This window comes from Eulemur rufifrons, chromosome 10, assembly GCF_041146395.1.
Source record: "Eulemur rufifrons isolate Redbay chromosome 10, OSU_ERuf_1, whole genome shotgun sequence".
In the NCBI taxonomy this organism is placed as follows: domain Eukaryota; kingdom Metazoa; phylum Chordata; class Mammalia; order Primates; family Lemuridae; genus Eulemur; species Eulemur rufifrons.
Genome location: NC_090992.1, coordinates 5,894,613 through 5,919,499, shown reverse-complemented (window position 1 = coordinate 5,919,499; position 24,887 = coordinate 5,894,613). Strand labels below are relative to the sequence as shown.

The window sequence follows — 24,887 nt, the reverse complement described above, 5'->3', positions numbered from 1 at the left end:
TGTTCCGAAAGAACAGAGGGGCTGGACCGGAAAGGAAGAAGCCTGGGTCCTTGTCCTTGTCTTTTGAACACGTAGCAAATGTATTCTTTCTGGGCCTCAGATTCCTTAAATGTAAAACATGGGGCTGAGACAAGAGTGTGACTGAGGTTTCTTCCAGCTCTAACTTTGACTACGAGCTAAGGGAATGAGCAGGAAGAAGGGGCAGGATCATAGCCCCTTAGCTCTGCCCCTAAAGCCTGGAAGGGCTCATAGGTACAGACCGCTAACAGGAAGAAATCTTACTCTTAGATGGATCATGAGCTCATGTAATAGCCAGAGAATGTCACAAGTCATTTGTTTATATTTCCATTTAAGTCCTGTCCCTGAAAGAACCTCCTCTGCTGCCTTGAAGACCTAAGTTCTCCCTCACTCAGGAAAGATTTTAGGATACCAGGAAAAAAAAAAAATTCTCCTTCTGAAAGTCCCCTTTGCCTTTATCCACCTCTCTTCCCTTTCCCCCAAATCCAGGTAGTACCTTAGAGGGGCAACGTTAGGTACTTGACATCTTGTATATTAGTGGAAGAAGCCTTAGGTTCTTCTGATCCTTTAGGACTAAGCATTTCTGAGAAAATGAACCTTTTCAGGGGGCGGGGTGGGGTGGGGGAGCTGGTGTTGGCCTATTTAAGGTGTTAAATGCAGGCCAAGTTTCCTTGTCTTATCTTACCAAAGTCACATCTGCCGCCTAGAGAGTGTGGTGTGGGAAGGCAAGTAGCAGGATGGCGGCAGCAGAGTGGTGAAGGAAAGTGATGCACGAAATTGCATCCTACCGCAGATGTCTTAACTGAGGCATCGGAGGAAGAGCAACTCCCCTCCTCGGTGAAGGTGGAGAGGAGAGGGTGGGTGCCTAGGGCAGGGATTGGTGTTTGGGTGGCCAGGCTTTGACTTCTTCCCACGCACCCCCTCGCAATGGGCTTCGTGTGGGACTAATGGGAACATAAAAGTCAGCCCCTGCCTTCTCTGTGGGTGGAAGACCTACTTTACCCTTCTCTCTGCTTTGCTTTGCTTTCTTTGGGAGTGTGATTGGATTTTTTTCTCGGGTAATGGCATTTTCCCCCCATAATTCAGTTAATGTAGAAGAGTATGACTATTTATGACAGTATTTGAAAAATATAAATGCAAGAGATTATTTAAAAGTTTTTGGTTGCCGTTTTTTGCAATTAAAAATAATCCTCTCCTCTCGTGAGAGGATCCCAATACCAGCACCCAAATGCAAGATCCCAGTACCAGCTGACTTGAGTCCGCTGCCTACTTGTGAGGTATGGCTGTCACACTCCTCCCTCACTTCAGCTCCTTCATGGAGGTGCTGGGTCTTGGGGTCCTTCTGTTTTCATTTGGAGCCTGTCAAGACTGACTCAGCTCACTGCCATGGCGCTATCAGAGCTGTCTCTGGGACTGGCAAATAAACTGACTTGAAATTGGTTGGGGAGTTTCTTACATGTCTCAGACTCCTGGCTACAGATGCCATCATACTTTTTATTTATTAATCTTTAAACCCAGGCTGTGTGGTGTCTTGCAATATAGGATGGCACTTTAGCTATTTATGAAGACAATACTGTCAGATATTGGGTCATATCCTCTCAATTGAATGAGTGGTTTTTTTGGGAGAAGGACATCAGTTCCATTGTTTCCATTGGTACCTTGGTAGAGTTGACTGAATCAGTCCTTCCCAGAGTTCCTTGCTTCTTGGAAAAGCTCTCTCGCCCAACAGATTTGGGTTGTTACTGTTTTTTTTTTCTTTTTTAAAAAACTAATTAATTAATTTATGAGTGATGCAGAGTCTCACTCTATCACCCTGGGTAGAGTGCCGTGGCATAAGTCTAGCTCACAGCAACTTCAAATTCCTGGGCTCAAGCAGTCCTCCTGCCTCAGTCTCCCTAGTAGCTGTGCCACCATGCCCAGCTAATTTTTTCTATTTTTAGTAGAGACCGGGTCTCGCTCTTGCTCGGGCTGGTGTCAAACTCTTGAGCTCAAGCGATCCTCTTGCCTTGGCCTTCCAGAGTGCTAGGATTACAGGCGTGAGCCACCACGCCCGGCCAAACTGGATCTTTTATACACTGATGGTGGGAATGTAAAATGGTACAGCCACTCTGGAAGATAGTTTGGTGGTTTGTTATAAAACAAAGCATGTACTTATCATATAACCCAGCAATTGCACTCTTGGGCATTTATCCCAGAGAAATAAGAACTTAGGTTTAAACAAAAACCTGTATGTGAATATTCGTAGCAATTTTATTCATAATAGCCAAAACCCATAAACAACTCAGATGTTCCTCAGTAGATGAACAGCTAAACAAACTGTACATCTATATGATGGAATACTACTCAGCACTAAAAATACATGAACTATTGATGTGTACAGGAACTTTGATTGATTTCAAGGGCATTATGCTTAGTGAAAAAAGCCAATCTTAAAAAGTTAAAGGCTGGGTGATTTCATTTATATAACATTTTTCAAATGCCAGAATTATAGAGATGGAGAACAAATAATTAGTGGTTGCCAGGCAGGGCATAGGGATGGGAGTGAACAGGGTGGGAGGATGAGGTGGATCTATAAAGAGATGACACAATGGCAGTACCGAGTTGTTTGGTAGTGGTGGGAGAGTTCTGTAGCTTGATTGTTCTGGTGGTTACACAAATCTGGATAAAATTGTATAGAATGATATAATTTTCATATTTTCATACATTTCATATGTGCAGATGAGTACAACATGTAAAAAACTGATGAAATCTGAATAAGGCCTGTAGTCTAGTTAACAGTAGTATGTATACTTAGGTCCTTTTCTTAGTTTTGATATTGCACTATTGTTATGTAAAATGTTAACATGGGGGAAGCTGGATGAAGGGCACATTATAGTCTCTGTACTGTTTTTATAATTTCCTGGGAGATGATAATTATTTCAGAATAAAGTTGTTATTTTTTTAAAGGCCTTCTTGAAAGCCAGACATACATCATTTCTGTGAAGCAGATGTCATTAATTTCTTATTGTGCTTACTTGCCTGTCATCTCACTGCTCTAGAAAGTGACTCAGCCTTACCAGGCCTTTTCACCTGCTTTGGCAGCCATCCAGCGTCCTCTAGCTGGGTGCAGGGAGAGCATTTCATGTTGTTTTAGCCCAAAGAATCAGGATGTGGTGCCCCATAGATGTGATTGTTCTGCTAAGAGCTTGGTCTTTTTTAAGACAGGCTGATTCATTTCTTTGGTTGGTGTTTCTGTGGAGCGAGAAACCCATAGGTAATAGATGAGCAATTTGAAGCTGACAGCTGCTCATCATCCTGCTTTTTATAAATATCTATGCCTTTTAATTTTTCTTGGAAGGCAGATACATAAACCACTGTGACTTTCCAGATTCTCTTTATGAGCACTATCCTCTAAAATTGGGAAGAAAACAGGGAGTGTCAGATTTATAAAATATTTAATTAAAGTCTTTTATTCACCTGCAACATAATTTCATTTTAAAAATCTTTTTACGTGTGTGGGGTGGGGAGGGATTGAAAGAAAATTGTTTGAGGTTTGAGTATAGTACATACAGTAATTTAACCATTTCAGTTGAACAAATTGTACACCTGTGGTTAGATTGACAGTAATGACAGTGATTTAATTTTCATCAGCAAATTACTCCTGCTCTGACAGCTCTTACCCACAGTTTTCTATGTCCATATTTCCCTAAAATGTTGCTGGTTGGGTAGGCCAAGATGTTCTATGACTATGGAAGGTAGAGAACCAGGGCATGGATTATTTTACCTTAGATCTCAGCTGTCCCGTGGGAGGTTAGGGGTTGAAGGTGAGCTTGCCTTGCTTCCCCTGACCTCAGTGATTGCCATAAGAAGACCTTCTCTTCTTCCTGAACATTGGAAGTTGGACTAGAGTAAGTGAACCTTGGAAAATCTTGAGTGTGTTTATGGGGTGAGGGCCTAAATGGCTAGATTCTGAGAGCTCTCTTCTCTGAACGTGTTAGAAAGTATGAGGATTTTTTTTTTTTTTTTTTTTTTTGAGACAGAGTCTCACTGTTGCCCAGGCTAGAGTGAGTGCCGTGGCGTCAGCCTAGCTCACAGCAACCTCAAACTCCTGAGCTCAAGGGATCCTCCTGTCTCAGCCTCCCAAGTAGCTGGGACTACAGGCATGTGCCACCATGCCCGGCTAATTTTTTCTATATATATTTTTAGCTGTCCATATAATTTCTTTCTATTTTTAGTAGAGATGGGGTCTCGCTCTTGCTCAGGCTGGTCTCGAACTCCTGAGCTCAAACGATCCGCCCACCTCGGCCTCCCAGAGTGCTAGGATTACGGGCATGAGCCACCACGCCCGGCCTGAGGATTTTTGATAGTACATGTTAGAGAAGACTGGGAGTCTTGGAGCAGCAGTTCTTTCAGGATGGGCATCCACGGTAGACCACAGATGTCTTGGGGAGATGCTGCCAGTCAAGTTAATTAATTGTCTCTTTGCTGCTCTCCTTAGGCAAGGCAGGCTGAGGTGAAGCGGCTCTTCCGCCCCATCGAGGAGCTAAAGAAGGACTTTGATGAGCTGAATGTTGTCATTGAGACTGACATGCAGATCATGGTACGGCTGATCAACAAGTTCAATAGTTCCAGCTCCAGCTTGGAAGAGAAGATTGCTGCACTCTTTGATCTTGAATATTATGTCCATCAGGTACTGTATTTCTTTGTCCTTAAGTCTGACTTTTAACTGACAGCTCCAAAAATAAATCCCCCTGCTCTAAACCCTAAGAAAATAGCATCAGCATCTTTACTTCTCTCCCAGGGCACAGACTATTTTTAATCTAGATCATTGTCTAGTGTAGTAAGATACATTCTTAGAGGCCAGAGCCAAGCTCTTTTCATTTGGAGTGTTAACCTTCTTCATTTTTTTTCAACATGAAAGTACAGCAGAGGTAAAATAGACACAGTCCTTGTCCCATGTAGCTTATAGTCTGGAAGGGGAAGCAATTAAGTAATGAATAATTGAACAAATAAATGATTAAATGATGAGATAATTTAAGATTATGGTAAGGGCTCCAGAGGGTGCTATAGGAGTATATAATAGGGCAGCTTAGAGCCTAGTCAGGGGCAATAGGGGAGGTATCTCAGGGGACATGACATTTAGGCTGAGCATTAAAGGATGATTAGGAGTTGGCTAGGTGAAGAGGGGGGACTGGAGCAGGGGTGGCAAACTGTCACCTGTAGGCCAAATCTGGCCTGATGCCTCCTTTTGTAAGTAAAGTTTTGTTGGGACACAGTGGCTCCTATTTGTTTATACATTGTTTTCTAGCCGTTTTCATGCTTCTGTGGCAGAGTTGAGTGGTTGTGACAGAGACCATATGGCTCACAAAGTCAAAAACATTTACCGTCAGACCCATTAGGAAGAGTTTGCCAATCCTTAGATTAGAGCATTCCAGGTAGGGGAATCAGCATGTGCAAAGATTCTGGGGCAGAGTAAGCTTGGTGAGATTGAGGACTTGGAAGAGATTGGAGTGACTGGAGCACAGTGGCCAGGGGAGGGGTAGCATAGATAGAACTGGAATGGCAGGGAGTGAGAGAGGCGAGGTTGGGAATATCATGCTCTTTATGATTTTAGCTTTGATCCTGAAAGCCATGGGAGAGTTTGAAGCAGGGAGATAATTGCTTAGACTTATAATAGCTAATATTTATTGAGTATTATTGTATACCAGGCACTGCCTCAGGTGCTTTGTATACATTAATTCATTAACTTCTGTAGCTGCCCTATGAGTAGGCACCACTATTAATCCCATTTTGTAATGAGCAAAGTGAGGCACAGAGAGGTTATGTGATTGCTAAAGATCACCCAGCCTAGCGAGTGGTAGAGCTGGGATTTGCAACAAGGTCTTCTTGACCCTAAACTCTGTGTTCTTAATCTTTTGACCACTTTGCTTTTCAAAGGAAACTGGTACCTTTTGAACAAAGCTCAAAAGGGAATAGGTGGAGCTAAGGAGAAGGAGCCAAGAGAAGCCATTCATTTATTCAGTAAATAAATTTATTGAATGCCTGCTAAGTCCCACACACTGTTCCAGGCACTTGAGATATGAGCAAAATTGGAGGTTACCTTCTAGCAGAGGCAGGTAGACAAACATAGCAAATAAGTTATACCATATTTGAAGGTGATAAATATTATGGAAAAATAAAAAGTAGAGCAGGGCATTGTCAGTGTTGAGAAGGAGCGTCTCAGGCAGGAGGAACAGCAAGTGCAAAAGCCCTGAGTGGGAGCATGCCCAGTGTGTTTGAGGAACCACAGGAGGTCAGCGTGGCTAGAGCCGAGAGAGGAGAATCAGAAGTTCAGAGAGATTACGGAGGGAAGAACATAGGGCCTTGTAGGCCATGGAAAAGCGTGAACTTGGATATTATTGGAAGATGTTGAGCAGAAGAATGACATGATCTTACTTACCTTTAAGACTCCCTCCAGCTGCTGTGTTAAGAGTTAGACTGCAGGCGGGGGCATGGATAGAAGCAGAAACCAGACAGGAGGCTGTCATGGTAATCCAGACTAGGGACAGTGGTGGCCCAGGAGGCTGTGTAATCATAATCAAAGGCTCGTTTGAGATCCTTATCAAGACATAGATGCTCAGTGTCCTCCCATGCACGACAGCGTCCTTGTTCTCTATAAACTGGGCTAAAAGACATTCGTTCTTTAGGATCTTGCCAGCTTCTGCAGTGAAAGAGGATGAGTGTGCAGTGTATCTGCAGGAATTATGGGGCAGCCTCTTCATCCTCTTTCTCTGCTCATAACTCTTTATCAGGCCTCAAATAGCAGGGCTGTGATCCTCTTAGAGAAAAAAGTGAAGCTGGGTTCTTGTTCCTGTTTCCAGCTTTGCTCTCCAGAGTAAAAAACAAAAACTCCAACAGCTCTTCCATTAGAGATATTTAAAGGATTAAGGATCCTAGGGGTTACTGGCCAGCTCAGTCCTGCTCTGATGTTGACAGCTTTATTTTTTCTTATTTAACAAACTTGGATGGATCTTCAGGTGTCAGGTTTCTGTAGGCTCTTGCTCTGGCCGCACATGAAATACCAGTGTGACTGGAGAGCTTATCCAACCTAGAAGGTAGTGAGTGCACAGAAGGCTTGGGGTAGCAGTGCTCCAACGCAGTTGTTTTTTTTTTTTTTTTTCCTTGCAGGTTCTCTGGTCACCTGGCAGTGTAATCACTAGGGTGACATCCCTTTTGCTTTCACAGGTCACTGGGTGGGATAAACAGTTTCTTGCACATCACCAGTCTCAGCCTGAGGTCATCCCAGCAACCAGTCTCTGGGTAGAAGCCAAATGTGTCTGTTGGCAGCAGGAATAAATGTTCTGGGTTATTGGTGTCTTCTTTTCTTTTCATTTTCTTTTTAGCACTCTCTGGTAGAGACATTGGTGTTTTGTTTGGAAGAGTAAGGTTCTTGGGTCGGGTTGGTCCATCGGGCTGCCATGAAGCTGTGTTAAGCTGCGATTTCACTGGGGGATTAAATAAGACATAACTCAGCCTGGAGTTCCAGTTGTGATGAGGAATTAGGGTGATGTAGTGCTGGCTTCAAGGAAGATAGGACTTTTTTAGCCAGGACCTTCCCCCGTCCACTCCCATTCCAGACTCACTGAATGGAGGTTTGAGGAGCCACAGGCCTCAAGGACCTGGACTGGGTCTGCCGAAGGATTCCTCACAGCTATATTTGAATTATTAAACAGGATATGTGAAAGGCAAAACCTTGTGAGTGGAAAACATTTTGTGAGTTATTTATAAGGAGCAGCCTCCGCACGCCCCATCTACCCTGTGGCAGCGTATTTGCCTTCTCTCCCGTGACTCCTCGGTTATGTACCATTTCTCCCTTTCTCTGTTTCCTGTTCTCTCATTGCCTGGCCAGTGCTCTGCTGCTTTCCTTTCCTCCTGAGTGTTGGCGTAGCTCCCTTCTGTCCCCTTCCTAATATACTCCCTCCTTTACTGCTCTCCGCCTGTCCCACCCCATCCTGAGGGCAGCCTGAGAAAAGTTCTGGCCCCAGACCCAGATGGGGAGCCGTGGACCTGGGCTCTGGCCATGCCTTCTCCTGTGTGTCCCTGGGGAGGGCCCGGATTTTGCTGTGCCCTGGGCAGTATGACTCTTTTCTTCCTCACTGCTAGTGAAATAAAAAATGAGAAAACATCTTGAAAAGGCTGAAGTGCTTATATAAATGTCAGCATTTGTATCACACTGAATGATCGTTGTAATAATATAGATAAACTGAATCTAGAACAGAACCTCCGTGACTCTGGGCTGTGTTGCTTTGGGGCTGACAGAGTGGCAGCTGCTCTGCTAGGAATTCATACTGGCTTTAAGTGGCCATTCCAGGCGTGGAGTGACAGGATTCTGAGCCATGGTTTTGCATTCAGAATACCTAGAAGAAGGATCACAGGATAGGCAGCGAATGCTTATTTTAAGAGCAGAATATGTGAGGAAGGGAGGCGCTCATGTCAGCAGGGCACCCAACTGTGGGTCTCCCTAGTTGGCTGGGCTGCGGCTCAGTAATCACTCCTGTTCAGAAGGACAGAGGGGGGGCAGAAAGACCCCCTCCGTTGCCCGGGGCTGCATAGCAGAGCAGACTTCATGCGTGCTTCGCAATCTGGTTTGGCCGTTACTTCAGGTCTGTGGTGGCAGGGGCCCTTGCATTTTGTTGGCACAGATACCTCAGATTGCCTTTTTTAATTCGCATTGGAGTTTTATTTCAGGAACATTTTATCTGGTCAAATTCACATTCATCAGTTCAATAATTATTCATTGATTACCTAACCATATGCTCTGCACCGTTCTAGTCATTGGAGCTACAGCAGTGGACAGACAGACAAACCCCTGCTCTCATGGATAATCTATCAAAATGAATGATCTTTCAAGTGGTAAAAACAGGTTAGGCCCACCCAGAAACACTGGCAGATTCAAATACTGTTCTTCACGCTCAGTTTCTGTGTCCGAGTTCTCTTCCGGTTCAGAGGCAGAGGCAAGGATGCGGTCAGGTAAAATGGCTCTGTGCACCTGGAGGAGAAGGGTGGGTAGCGGTCACACCGTTGCTGGGCTCTAGCTCCCTGAGTTTTCCTGGTGATTTATAGAGGGGGATCAGCATGTGGGCAAGAGGCAGCCTTTGTAGCAACAAAGATACTTTTGAGTTACTACATGGGAAAAACAGGGCCCAGTGACCTTTCTGAGGAAGTTGAGTCTTTTTGTTCCAGGATACTAATGAAGCTTGGGGAATGAGATCCCCTTTAAAATAAAGCGGGGAGAGAGTCTGGACTTGGGGACTTGGAGCTTAAATGATAGCCTAGACCAATGCTGTCTAATAGAACTTTATGTGTTGATAATGTTCTGCGCTGTTCAATATGTAGCCAGTAGCACAGCCTTGATGAAAGCCTTTGGGAGAGTGATTTTCATGCAGATTTTTATCATGAATGTCTTCAGATGCAGTCAACCCTAAATGGAAGAGAAGGATACTATTGTTATTCCTCTCCTAACACTCTTATAGCACTCCCTGCTACTCCCCAACAACAGGGCTCCTTTTATAGTCCCTGGCTTCTAATTAAAAATCAGCTTTAAAAAAAAAAAAAATGTTTGCTACCTCTACTGCCCCCATTGGGGTTGGACATCAACAGGAAGCATGGCACCATTTAGTGGTGCTGATGATGCCAGCTTCTTTGTGTTAACAGCTTGTACATTAGGAGTAAGCTTTGTGACTCACTACGGTATTAGAATTTTCCAGGACATGTTTGGCATAAGCAATAGCTAGGTGCCATTTCCACTGATTCCCACGCAGGTACTTATAAATCATGTTAGATGAATTAGGAGTTCTCAAATTTAAGATTATTTAAAATTTTAATTTGTTTTTACAAACCCTTTCCTAGTTAGTAAAAAAAGGCCATAATTGTTTTTTACTTGGCTTTTTAATTTGGTTTTGGATAGTCACCCAAAGAAAGGCTACAAGAAGAACTTTTCTCTCCTTGGTGGCTGTACTGTCTAAGCAGTGCCTCTACTGCAGATGGACAACGCGCAGGACCTGCTTTCCTTCGGTGGCCTTCAAGTGGTGATCAACGGGCTGAACAGCACGGAGCCCCTGCTGAAGGAGTACGCTGCGTTTGTGCTGGGAGCGGCCTTTTCCAGGTGAGCAGTGTGGGTGGACGTCCCATTGGCCAGGATTGCTTGGAAGAAGGTTACACTTGAACTTGTGCACATTCCTACCCACATTTCAGTGTAATCCCAATGAAACCAGAGTGAGAATTTGACTCTGCCCTTATTCCAAGTAGATACGAATTTTTACCCATGTTGTCACCATCTGTGACTCTATGTTCCCCTGAAATACGGACGTTTAGTAACACATCTTAGGTCCCATTCTCTGTTTTATTCAAGGCTAATAAAAAGTTAGACCAACCATAGATAGTAGGGAGGGAGGAGGGAGGGGAATAAACTCCAAGAGTTGATCCTTTTGGCAGTAAAGCTATATGTAGTGATGAGTAAGTGATGAACCTGACCAAGGAGGGTCTTTCAGGGGGAATGTGTCTTCGCCTAGTTGTCTGGAACCAATCTACGTGCAGTCAGGTTATCGTACTCTCGGGGCTGGGAGTTCCTTAGAGTTTCAGTTGGCCTGGCTTGTGACAGAAGACTGATCAGGCAAGAGGAGTGGGGAGGCAGCATCTTGAAAGAATGGCTGCAGAAAGATACGTCGACAACACATCATTAGACTCATCCTAAAAGGGTCCAGATGTCTTCATTGGAGCTATAGTTCCTCTCATTTTTGAAAGTCTGCTCTTAGGACCATTTGTGCTTCTTAAACAGGAACAAATATTCTGATTCTTGCTGCAAGGGCACGGATGGTAGTTATTGGGGGTCACCTTGCTTGGATGCAGGGATCCTGATGTTAGAGGAGAAAGACTGAACATATTTTCTAATGTAGGCTTTGTTTTGAAAACATTTCCTTTGCCTTTTATTCATGCTTATCTTTTAAATCAGAATCTCAGTGTGATGCCCTCTCACTCTGAAAGGGTTTAGCATCTTTTCTTAGTAAATTGAGGGACAGAGCTGGGAAGGCTGGAAGAGTTGTTCCACAAGGAACACGGGGAGAGGTTGAGAGTGCTGCAGACCTTAGTTTCCCTTATCACCACTCGGCCTTGATCTTCAAGCCCTGGTTCCCCATGGCTTTGTTATTGACAGTTAAGGCTCTGGCCTCTACGGCAACTGCACCTCCCTTGGTCTCCCCTCCCAGAGCCAGCTTCTCTGGAAGCCAAGGGAAATCTCCTCCTGTGTAGCCACTGGAAAGGTAGAGAATCTGTGAATTTGTCATTGGTAGCTGTGGTTTCAGCTCTGGGGAAGTCCAGGGTCTTAGCCCCAAAAGGCTTTAGAGGTTTTAGAAGTTACGTAGGCTCACTTTTTGCTTCTCAAGCCAGAAAAGAACTAAATCAAACATTGTTAACCTCTCTCTCCAGACCATTTTTGGAAATCTTTGTCTTACTCCCAAGTACTTTCTTTCTACATTCAATATGAACAAATTACCCTACGCCTCCCTTGCTATTGCTTCTGGAAATACTCCTCTTGGGGGAAACTGTGTAGCATCTTCATGTCACATCCTAGTTAGAGGAGACTAACTGAATGACTTGAGCAACATTCACTGGGCCTGCTTAGCAGACCAAAACTCACCCAGAGGCTGTGCCAATATGTAGTGTTATTAAGACTTTTTTGCGATTGTATTAGCTGAAGACCATGTTAGCCTTTATGCAGCATCACTAAAATTTAAATAGAGAAAAATATAAAATATTGCAATTTAGTGTTTTGGTGGCAAGCAAACTGCTGTATTCAAAATGCTGTAGTTGAGTTTTTGATGGCTCACTGGAGGGCTGTTACAGTGACAGCATGATACGGTGCCAGAGCTTTTGGAAGCCAACAGCAGGCTCCCAAACACTATGAAAATGTCAATGTTTTATGCAAAGGAGAACTTGATGCAAGGTAAGAATATTTCTATGTAGAGAGGCAGTGCTCTAGCCTGATAGTCATTATTTACTTTTTTTTTTTCTTTAAGTAGAAGATTTTCATTTTTTTAATTCTCTCCTTCATGGACCCTGTGCTTTTTGCCTGTCCCCCAACTTATGAAGCCCACTGAATCCAAGAGCTCACGGCTACTAGGGAATGGCAAATGTCCCCAAGACAGCTGTCGGTTTCAGTATTCCATATCTCTCAGAATTTGAGCTTTCTGTTACATTTGGCTTTAGAATTTCTGTTGGTTTCTTGCAGGGCTACCACATAAAGAATATGACATTATTAATTTCCCCTGCAGTTACACAAAGCAGTGGCCCTACAGTTTCTTGTCTGCTGAATTGAGCATTTAAAGGAAATGTATAAATATTTTACCCAGCATCTTCAGGTATTTTGAACCAAGAGTGTTTCTTGGGAAATGTAAAGTGCCATTTGGTAGATACGGACGTCTCCCAGTTCTGTTTGCTTTGTTTTGCTACTTACTGTTTAAATTTTAATTACAAAAATAATACATACTTACTGGAAGAAAAAAATCAAACAAAATAGAACTATAGAAAATTTAGAAAGCCTCCTTGCTCTTAGTGGCTTCCTTTCTCCCACCAATTTTTGATGATTTTAATTTTTGTTTTAAACCCTTTGTGCTCTAAGCAGCCACATGAAACTTACCCTCTGTAAGGTGCTGTGCATCCCACAGACGGGGACACCAGTTCGCATGCGCAAGCAGCTTTTGATTTTGTTGGGGAAATAGATTAAAGAACTGGCTTACAATAGAGAAGTAGATGTATCAAAGAATCAGTTTAGAAATACAGACAATAAATGCTAACAAAATTGAAGGTAAAGGAAAGAACTTTGTGGGCTGGGGTTATGCAAGGAAGAAATTAAGAAAGAAGTAGTTAATAATGAAAAAATCTGAAGCCAACCATGTAGGGGATGTGGAGGAGGCAGGGGCACATCACAGAGATAAATTTAAAAGACGTGCTGAAGGGACAAGTTCATTAAGCAAAGTGGTGCCTCCCTCCCCAGATGAAGGCTTGGTTTCTGCAGTACTCAGAGTAGCTGGTCAGGCTTAGAGTTCAGTTTCCATTTGTCACTAATTGCCATTTGAAAAAAGTAATCAAACTTTGAATGCAGCTTAAGAGAGCATGGCTATCCAATTGCCTGGGCTAATCTTGGTTAATATGCTAATCAGTTTATCAGATAAAAATGGTTTGAGCACCTCCCTTGTCACTGTAGGAGTGTGGAAAAATTAGCCGCTAGAGACAAGAGGTTGGACTAGTCCTAGGGTCACATTTGAACTTTTTTTCAGATGCTGGCATCTCCAATGTCTGACCTCATCCCAATCTCTAACCTTCTATTTTCTGGGCCTTCAGCCAGTGGGGCTACACACTCATTTCCTTGGCCTTCGATTTTAAAGGGTCAAGTGCAGTATCTGAATCATCTACTGTTATATTATTAATAATAAAAATAACACTCTCCCCTCAGCCTCCATATGTTATCTGAAAAACAATTCATTTCTTAGGCATCAGTTTTTTCCTTTGGTTTTTCATTTATTCATTCAATAATTATTTCCTGAGTATCCACTCAATGCTAGATCCTATGCTATGTACTAGGAAGACAGCAAGATTAAGATAGAAAAGGGCCTAGGCATGGTGGCTTGTGCCTGTAATCCCAGCACTTTGAGAGGCTGAGGCAAGAGGATTACTTTGAGGCCAGGAGTTCAGGACCAGCCTGGGCAACGTAGAGAGACCCAGTTTTATAAAAGTTTTAAAAATTAGCCAGGCATAATGGTGTGTGCCTAATAGTCCCAGCTACTTGGGAGGCTGAGGCAGGAGGATCACCTGAGCCTGGGAGTTCGAGGCTGCAGTAAGCTATAATCATGTCACCTCACTCTAGTTTTGGAAACAGAGTGAGACCCTGCCTTCTTAAAAAGAAAAAAAGAAAAGGGATCCTATCTCCCTACTTCTGTCCAGAGGGATATTAGCAGTAAACAGGGAGTCAAACAAATATATAACTGCAAATTGAGAAGAGTACTATGAAGAATCAAGAGGAATTTTTTAAAATTCAGAAGATCTGAAAGGGATTTTGGAAGTTTTATCAAAATGAATATATGTTCAGTTGCAAGTAACAGATTAATGACTAACACCGGTTTTAGAAAAACAAAGACACTTAATTACCTCTCAGAGGAAAAGTCTGGAAGTAGGTGGTTCCAAAATCACTATAGTGGCTAAACTATGCCATAAAGGACCCGGCTTCTTTTGTCTTTCCTCCCCACTGTCCTCCTTAGCATGTGGGCTTTTCGTCCCGTGCTTCTTGCGTCACTGGTCATAGGCAGCTGCGGCAGCTCCAAGACAACTGCAATCAGGGCAGGAAGAAGTGGGCGGGGTCTCCTTATCATCTTTCTTTTTATAAGTGCAAAATCCTTCCCAGAAGCTTCCTAGCAAACATCTCTTCGTCTCCTTGGTCAGAACCGGATCACATGCCCATCTCTACATCAGTCCACATCCACAGAGAATGGGATTACCATGCTCGGCTTAGACTATTTGTGGCTAATTTCCTCAGATTGGGAAGGGAACTCCGTGCCTGAATATGGTGCTGCCCTGACAATATTGAAGTTCCTTAAAGTGGATGAAAATGGGGCAGTGGTTGTTTAGTGGACAACAGTAGCAGAAATAAAAATCCCCAGGACTTGTTCACCCAGTTAATGAGAAAATGAAGGGAGAAACAAAACTCAAATATCACTCAAACGTTTGGGTATCTACAATAATCAAAGTGCCAAGAACAGATAAAAAGAGAATGTGGGAGGAAATATTTAGAGAGACAATAATGAGTTCCTCTTTGTTTTCCTTGAGTTTGTGGTGCAATCAGACACGATGGTGGAAATAGAGGATGAGACGTAGGAGAAAGGCTGGACTTAAATGTAGACACTGGAGTCATCCACGGTGAGGCTGGATTTGAAGCACCCACAGGAATAGATAGAACCATTAGGGGAGAAAATGAAAAGAGAGAAGAGGAACAAGGCTGGAAAAATCTTGGTGAATAACTACAATTAGAGGATAGTAAGAAGTTGATGTTGCCGTAAAAGGAGAAAGAGAGGGATTGATTAATTACAGACATCCCCAAACCCAGGGACTGTAATGACATGACAGACAAGAAGTAAAGTTTCTAAGGGAAAGTTGTGGCCAACATTGTTGACTGCTGCAGAAATGTCAGTGATGCCAGAGTACTCATGAAAAGATGTGGGGACAGAAACCAGATTGTAGGAATAGTGGTTCTGAGAACCTTAATATAGTACTCAGACACACTCTGTTGTATTCCTTTTTGTCTACTCTTTTAAAACATTTGGAATTAAAGGGAAGGAAAATACAGGTTGGCAGGTTGGAGGTGATGAATACGTTGGTGGTGGGACAGGATCAGGGGGTAGGTAAACTGAGTAAATCTTTGGGCTAAGGGCAAGAAGCCTAGAGAGAGAGAAAAGAGTGAAGAACACTGATGGTGATGGGGAAAACAGGAAGACAAGCAGAGGCTGGAGTCACCATAAGGACAAAAAGAATGTTCAACAGGAGACATGAAGCTGGGAAGATATAATGGAGGTGGTCAGAGAATATGAGATGTTGGAAAAGATGGGAAATGAGTTTCAAAATATCTAGTCAGTGACAGAAGTAAAAACGAAGGTCAGTGGAATTGTGAATGTTGGTCCCCAGCAAGCTCACAAAAGCCATCAGGAAAGAGAGAGGAAAAGAGGCACAGGAGCTCTGAAATTCTTTGAGAGCAGCAGGAAAGAAACCTGAAAACTGGAGGCCAGAAGATGGAGATGGGTCGTGATGATATGACACTGGCCAAATGGCTAAAAGTTAATGGTAAAACCTTAGTGGGAAGAGCACAGCTGAGGAAGCTAGAGAGCCGCCAGAGCAACACGTTGTGGGGGCACATTCATTTTATAAAGGGGGGATGTATATAACCCCAAATCTGCCAAGGAGGTTCCAAGGAAGATGCCAAGAAAAGAGGACAGAACAGAATCCTGTTCCAGGGATCTGTCATAGTGAAACATCATCTCACCATGACTGGTGGCACGTGTACATTCCTTTCTGTCCTGGGCTCCATTCCACAACATCCTGCAAACTGTGGGTAGTTCAAACAAAAGCCCTGCATACATGAATGCTTATTAAGCCTGTGCAATTGCATAATAATTCATACATGTGCAGATGAGAATGTGGGTTATTAAAGATGGATGTAGGACACCAAAAGTCACTGAGGCAGGGACATGAGAACAGCAAAGCCAGCGCTACTTGGGGCAGGCACACCAGTTTCTTGATAATTTAACTCCTGTTACTTAAAAGGAAAATGCTATATATAGGGAGATACGAGGAAAACAAAAGCAGGCAGCCAGTTTTCTGGGAAGTAAAACCAAAACAAGATTACAGAAAACTGTGTGGCCTCTGAAATTCACAAGGTCTTTCTGAGACTTCCCTTATACAGAAACACAAATGACTTGTCTGGGGCTCCAGAGACTCCTGGTAGGTCAGACTGCAGACAGACACACACAGGTGCCATCGTGAGATGAAATCAGGTCATAGAAAGGCCAAGGAAAATAACTTACTTGAAGAAGGAGAGGCCGGGCGCGGTGGCTCACGCCTGTAATCCTAGCACTCTGGGAGGCCGAGGTGGGCGGATCGTTTGAGCTCAGGAGTTCGAGACCAGCCTGAGCAAGAGCGAGACCCCATCTCTACTAAAAATAGAAAGAAATTATATGGACAGCTAAAAATATATATAGAAAAAATTAGCCGGGCATGGTGGTGCATGCCTGTAGTCCCAGCTACTCGGGAGGCTGAGGCAGGAGGATCGCTTGAGCCCAGGAGTTTGAGGTTGCTGTGAGCTAGGCTGACGCCACGGCACTCACTCTAGCCTGGGCAACAGAGTGAGACTCTGTCTCAAAAAAAAAAAAAAAAAAGAAGAAGGAGAAAGAAGGTTTGGGGGGGGGGGGAACATGAAAAGATGAAGTTGCTAAAAGCATCAGCACCCCTATCCCCGCATATCTTCTTATGCAAGATCTTGACCTGCCTTATATGTGGGCAACAAACAGCAGAAAATGAGTGTGTGACCCATAAATCCGTGTGAATAATATTTAAATAAAGGAACAAATTTTATTGGCCATGTAACATCCAGTAGCCATGTCAATTGCGTTTATGTGAGCTCTCTCTTCTTGACTTTGGGATAATTGCTGCATGTTTAACACCAGGGAAGAGGTCTCTTCATCCACAGAAATGTGTGTAGAAGCCTTATTAAGCAATTAACCCAGGTAAGCAAATAAACACTCCCATGAGGCAGCAAGATTAACACCAAGAGATACGTGGTAGAACATAAGCATCTCAACAGGAGAGAAAATGAGGAGGATAAAGGTTTGTATTGTAGAAAGAAAAGCAGTAAGAATTTTCATATGGTGAAAACTCATAAAGGACTCATGATGAGGGTGATGATGACATTGATACCACTTTATTATTGACAGGTGCTTTAAAACCATTTTCATAAGATGTATATTATTTGATACTCAACTTTGTGAATACATGGAACACCTATATTGTTCTCAGTTAACAAATGAAAACAATGAGGCTTAGAAAGTTTGCCCGTGGGCACAGAGAGAGGAAATGGTAGAGACTAGACTTGAAAGTAGGTTTTCTGACTCTAGGTCCAGTGGTCTGCCTACTCCTCCTAAACACTCACACATCTGGACTGACCAAGCACTATTCTTATCTACCAGCACAAAACTAGAAGGAATGACCTCTAGATAACATCCCCAGCCCTGGGACTCTGTGATCCCAGGGTGCTCACTATCCCTGGAATGCCTTCTTGACAAGGAGCAAGCTCATCCGTCACTGTGTGTGCACGCACATGTGTGGTAGGTGTGCGCACACCTGTACACCGGGAGCAATCGGGGAGGTGCAGAGCCAATACTTAGGACATCAAGAGTAAACAATGGGCAGGGTACGGTGGCTCATGACTATAATCACAGTGGCTCACAACTTTGGGAGGCGGAGATGGGAGGATTGCTTGAGGTCAGGAGTTTGCGATCAGCCTGAGCAAGAGCGAGACCCCATCTCTATGAAAAATAGAAAACTTAGGCCAGGCATGGTGGTGTGCGCCTTTAGTCCCAGCTACCCAGGAGTATCTATTGAGCCTAGGAGGTTGAGGCTGCAGTGAGCTGTGATGACACCACTGCACTCTAGCCTGGGTGACAGAGTCTTTTTTAGACTTTGTCTAAAAAAGAAAAACAGAGGAGTTATTTAGGCAATTTGGCCTTGAGAGGAAGGGAGAAAAATGCCTGCAAATCTTAGAGTTTCTTTCCTAGGAAAACTGAGTCTAATATGCTTCCTGAAAAAATATACCACCACATATGACGTAGTCTTAATAGAAAATTAAATCTGAATTGGATCGAACTTCTAGATCTCACTTTAAATTTAAAGGAAATATTGGGGATAAGGGGATATGGTAATCAACATAGTGGGCTTGCAGTCAGCGAAGGCTGTGGGAAACCGTGGGACAAACTGCTGGATTTTTCATCAAATAAGCTACAAGAAAAAAGTAAAGAGGTGGAATGAAATTTATAAATTTAAATATACTTAAGATGCATATCAACCAATTACAATGTGTTAGATCTTGACCAAATCAACAATCTGTAAAAAAAAAAAAAAAAAAAGATAATTGGGAACATTTAAATAATAACTTGGTATTTGATAATAAGGATAGTATTGAAAGTTTTTAGTGTGAAAAGATTTTTTTTAAAGAGCCATTTTATAGCAATATGCTGAAACATTTATGGGTAAATGATAGGATATCCGAGTTTTGCTTTATACTTACCTGGAGGAGGGAGTGGGTTGCTGGGTGTATAGATGAAATAGGACTGGCCATGACTTCATAATATTTACAGCCAAGTGAAGGCTCCATGGAGGATTATTATACCATTCTCTCTACATTAGTATATAGATGAAAATTTCCCTGAGAAAAAGTTTTTTGAAAAGGCAGTTCTAAATTGGCAGTATTTCCAGGTTACTGGTAGAAGCATAAATAAATCCTCTTTGGAGGAACTTAAATCCAGGCCTCAAAGCACAGCCACAGACAAAAAACTTCCAGTGATCATGAGCTCACAGTCAAAATATCACAAAGCACACATATAATAAGGTATATGAGTGAAAGGCAACAGAAACAACATAAGCAGACCTTTAAAACTACATGCAGTAAAATTCTAAGGGCACAGAATATAAAATAATTATTAATATGTTTAAAGAAATAAGATTTTATTGAAAGTGTGGGCAAAGAACAATAGACCGTCAAAAGTGACAGTGACCAGACAGGTTTGAAAAATATGCAAATAGAACTTTTTTTTTTTTTTTTTTTTTGAGACAGGGTCTCGCTCTGTTGCCCAGGTTGGTCTCAAACTCCTGGGCTCAAGCAATCCTTCTGCCTCAGCCTCCCAAAGTGCTGGGATTACAAGTGTGAGCTACCATGCCTGGCCAGAACTTCTTTTTAAAATTTATTATTTTTAATTTTATAATTGGCAGATAAAATTGTATGCATATATCATGTACAACATGATATTTTGAAGTATATATCCATTATGGAGTGACTAACTCGAACTAATTAACATATGCATTACTTTATGTAGTTATTATTTTTATAGTGAGAACATTCTACATTCACTTTCTCCTATTTTTCAAGAATGCAATATATTGTTATTCACTATAGTCACCATATTGTGTCATAGATCTCTTCAAATTATTTCTTCTAACTGAAATTTTATGTCCTTTGACCAACATCTCCTCAATACTCCCCCCTACCTCCCAACCATCCCGGCTCCTGGGAACCCCCCTTCTAGTCTCTGCTATTATGAGATCAACTTTTTTATAGTCCACATATGAGCGAGATCATGTAACATTTGTCTTTCTCTGCCTGGCTTATTTCACTTAATTAATATAATGTCCTCCAGGCTCATCCATGTTGTTGTGAATGACAAGATTTTCTTATTTTTTATGGCTGAAAGTATTCCATTGTGTATATAAACCGCATTTTCTTTTTCCATTCAATGGACACTTAAGTGATTCACAAATAGAACTTGTTGAAGTGGAAATTTTAATAATTCCAGTTAGATATTCAGTAGACAAAGTAAAGAACTGGTCAGACACAGCTGAAGAGTTATTAAGTGAGCTGGAATATAGAATTGAAGAAAATACCTACAGTGTAGCATGGAGAGACAGAAATAGAGAAATGAAAAATGAAAAACAGGTTAAGAGATGTGAAGATTAGGATGTAAAGGTCTCACATGAGTTTCAGAAGGACAAAGAGAATGTGGGTTAGGCTATATTTAAAGAGGTTTGGCTGATACTTTTCTAAAATTGATGAATGACATGAATTCTGATTTAGGAAATCCGCTGAATCCCAAGCACAATGATTAAGAAGACATCCATTTCTAGTGACATAGTGAAACCACAGAAAGACAGGGTTATAAAAATAGGTAGAAAAAAGATAGATTAGCTATAAAGTACCAGGAGTGGCAAAAAGAGGGAAAACAATGCTCTTAGTATTCTTAGCCTGCTTGCTTTGTCTGCGAACTAGGCTCCATTGTCATTTCCATCAGTTCTAGACAGTAGTTTCCACCATGGTTCCATTTCTTTCTTGTTTCCATCTGCATCCCCTTAGACATCTGGATTCCGGAAGAATTCACTGTGCTCCCAAAGTTGGAGGTACTTCAAGTCTGCCAGGTTTCTCATTAAGTGCTTGTTTATGGGCTCAGGTTATTGGAAAGAGTATAATTCATCTCTTTGAGCAAAGAGAAGAGTAAACTACAGAGACTGGTGGGGAGACAGCCAGCAAGCATGGGCTTCTCTTACTGTTACAAAATTTCATACTTTTCTGCCTCCTATCAGGCTTCGGTTTCTCTCATTCTCTGTTTTTACTTTTAATACCCTTATTGGATTTGTAGAGAATATACCTGTCATCAAACATTTAAATGATATATGCGAGATTGACTTCTGGCATGACTGTGAGATTTGCTGACCCACTCCCCAGTGAAGCTGGTAAAAATTATTTAAAAAAAAAATTAGTCTCTGAAAATAGTTCTAAGGGCAACCAATAAATAATAAACATCTGTTCAAGGAAATCTATGAAATTTGGTATGAAAAGTGAGAGTCTGTTATTTGACATAAGATGGTTCCCTCCCTATTTCCAGCTTAGCGAGGTGGAGACTCCACCCCAAACCGCGCAAGCTGAGAACACAGGGCTCCTTCCTTCTCACTCCAAATCTTAGTTGGAGAGCTTTCTTCCCAGAGGAGCAGAATGTTAGCATTTCTCATCCTGCCCAGAGCTACCTGTTGCTGAGGCTAAGTCCCACGTGAGTGCATTTGAGAGTTTGTGTGCGTGTGTGTTTGGGGGAGGGGGGATGTCCCTTCTTCAGCCCATCCGCCACTTGTAGAATGGAGGCTGCACGCTGGGTGTGGCATGCTGAGAATACTGGGCCCTAATTGCCTTCTCCCTGAATCCTGAGGTTCCAGGCCAGGAGAGAAAAGCTGAGAAGGCCTCCGGCTTCTGTCCCCCAACCACTGAGCACTCAACTCCTAGAATGGGGGTTTCACTCCCAGCTCCAGAGTCCTAACTCAGAGGTGTTGCCTGGGGAGGAAGCAGTCCATGAAACAGATAGCTCCTAATCTCTGCCCAGAGGAACTGGCTTCATTTGCAACAGAGGGTGCAGAAGTTCAAACCTAAGGACACTTTCAGAGAGATTGTGGTGAAAAGAAACTGGAAAGAGATCCATGGACTTACATGTTCAGCTTACACTGTAAGCAGGGTAGTTTGCTGGAGGGAACCAGGGAATAAGCCAGTTGGGAGGAGCTCTCCTAGGATAAGAACATATATCAGGGACCTCAGAAACTACCTCTTCAAAGGAGACGAAGTTAATTGGGTTAGCTTGTGGAGCAATTTGTACCCCGAGGCATTGCTCTTTATATTTTAGGGATTAACCTTTTGTGTTTCAAATACTTTTTCCAAGTTTGTATTTCTCTTTCAACCTTATTTATGATATTTTTCTGTATGGAATATTAAAATGTTTATTTAGAGAAAGTTTATAATCTATTTTGTGATTTCTGTTTTTTATGACATACTGAGTAACCTTTTCTGCAACAGGAGTGTATATAAGTGTTCTTTCTTCATATTATTTCAAAAATATGAAACATTTTAAACATGAAGAGGAATTCAGAAAATCTTAAACTCACTACCCAGATTTAATTACTAAAATTTGCTGTTTTTGCTTCAGGTTTTTTAATGAAATGAAATATTTGATACAGTTGATGACCCTTTCATAATTCTTCCTAATTCTGTTTCCCTTTCTTCTCTCCCAGTGGTAACGACTGTTCTGAATTAGGTGTGTGTCATATCTGTTTTTTGTAGTTTATCACATATATCTGTATTCATTGTATACACACTCACACACACACACTAGACATAGAAATGGAATAATTTTCCATGTTAATGCAGCTCTGTGTGCGGCTTCTGTTTAGGATCCCACTGTTTGAATATGCTTAATTTATTTATTCGCTTATTAATGGAGATTGAGGTTGCTGCCAGTTTTTTGCTATTACACACAACGTTGCAATGAGTATCCTTGTGCATGGCTTCTTGGGTAGATGTGCAAACATTTCTCTAGGGTATATGCCTAAAAGTAGAATATGCTTTGCATATTTTCAATACCACTAAATCATGCCAAATTGTTTTCCAAAGTGATTGTTGGTAAAAATAAACATTTACTGTATTTGACAGTTTCTATTTCTCCACGTCCTTGTCAACCATTGGTATTATTAAAGTTTTTAGTTTTTGCCAGTTGGATATGTATGACACAGTATCTCATTCTTCTTTTTGATTTGTTCTCCCCTGACTGCTATAGAGTTTATTTTTTTCTCCATAATTGGAATCATATTATATAGGTTGCTCTGAGATTTTTTGCTTTTTTTTTTTTTTTTTTGGTTGAATACCTCTTTTTTCTTTTCCTCCTTCTTCTTCTTTTTTTTTTTTTTTTTTGTGAGACAGAGTCTCACACTGATGCTCTGGCTAGATAGAGTGCAGTGGCGTCATCTTTAGCTCATTGCAACCTCAAACTCCTGAGCTCAAGTGATCCTCCTGCCTCAGCCTCCCAAGTAGCTGGGACTATAAGTGTACACCACCACCCCTGGCAAGTTTTTTCTATTTTTAGTAGAGATGGGGTCTTGCTCTTGCTCAGGCTGGTCTCAAACTCCTGAGCTCAAGCAATCCTCCCGCCTCAGCCTCCCAGAGTGCTAGGATTACAGGTGTGAGCCACTGCGCCCGGCCCCTTTTGTATGTTTTCAGTGAAGCTATCAAAGCTGATTCCTTTTTAAATTGTCTCATAATATCTTTTGCCCATTTTTTTCCCATTGCATCTTTTGTTTATGTTTTAGCATATATTTATACATGTTATATATAATGTGGGTACTGATATATATTTTACATATATTTTCATATATGAATGCTATCTTTTGTCAGTTGTGTGCATAGCAAATATTTTCTGGTGTGTGGCTGGTCATTTCACATGGCTTATATTGCCTTTTGCTATAGAGATTTTAAAGTATTTTTACAAAACCAGAATTATCAACCTTTTCCTTAAAAGTTTGTGCTGTTGTGTTTTCTTGTTATCTCAAGAAATCCTTTCTTGAGATACAGAGAGATTCTCCATGTTATTTTCTAAGAGTATAAAGTTTTGACAGTTAGGTTTTTATTTTTAAATTTATTTTTGTATGCTGTGAGATACAGATTTAATTTTAGTTTTCACCATGTGGCTAACTAGTTGTCCTGGCACCGTGTAGTGAGTGGTGTGTCTTTTCTCTAGTGATATATAATGTTTTCTCTATCATATACTGAGTTCCCTTATTTGTATTGGTTTGTATTCTGACCCAGAGGTCTCTTTTCCTATCCTTGCACCAGTCTTTCAATTATTTGCATGAATTATTTCAATTATTGTAGCTTTTATAAGTTTGATATCAGGTAAAACAAAAATTTTGTCCTTATTCTTTAAAATTGCTTTGGATAAGGGATGTAAAGGATAGTACAACATATGCAAATCAATAAATGTGATACATCATATTAACATAAAGAAGATCAAAAACCATATGATTATTTTAATAGATGCTTAAAAAGCACTTGATAAAATTCAACATGCTTTTATGATAAAAGCCCTCAAAAAACTAGGTATAGAAGGAATGTATCTCAAAATAACAAAGGTCACATATGACAAACCAAAGCTAACATGGTACTGAACAGGGAAAAATTGAAAGCCCAGCAGGGGTGGGGAACCTGTGGCCTTAATTGTGGCCCTTTGCCTGAATCGAATTTCTATAGAACAAATTCTTTTATTAAAAAGGGTGCTGCAGAGAAAGATGAAGATTTTCTTGCCTCCTTTAGTGCTTAAAAAAGAACCATCTTGAAATCAGAAGGCTGCAGGTTCCCCACCCTTTCCTGCAACAAGACAAGGATGCCCACTTTTACCACTTTTATTCAATATAATACTGAAAGTCCTGGCCAGAGTAATGAGGTGAAAGAAAAAAAGGCATCCAAATTGGAAAGGAAGACGTCAAATTAGCCTTGTTTGCAGATGACATAATCTTAAACTTAGAAAAACCTAAAGACTGCAACAAAAAACTGTTAGAACTGATAAACAAATTCAGTGAAGTTGCAGGATATAAAATGAACATACAAAAATCAGTAACATTTAAATACACCAACAGCAAACAGTGTGAAAAACAAATCAAGAAAGCAATCCCATTTGCAACAGCTACAAAGAATATAAAATACCTAGGAATCAATTTAACCAAAGAAGTGAAAGATATATACA

The 24,887-nt window shown here is 41.6% G+C and overlaps 1 protein-coding gene across 1 annotated transcript in view; it reads left to right on the top strand.

The window, feature by feature from the left end:
• The window catches only part of SIL1 (SIL1 nucleotide exchange factor), a 197,744-nt gene that overhangs the window by 122,590 nt on the left and 50,267 nt on the right, over window positions 1–24,887 (top strand). The window contains exons 6-7 of the mRNA XM_069484092.1: window positions 4,496–4,687; window positions 10,020–10,141. Of these exons, the coding sequence (XP_069340193.1) occupies window positions 4,496–4,687; window positions 10,020–10,141 (314 nt within the window). The remainder of the gene's footprint in view (window positions 1–4,495; window positions 4,688–10,019; window positions 10,142–24,887) is intronic.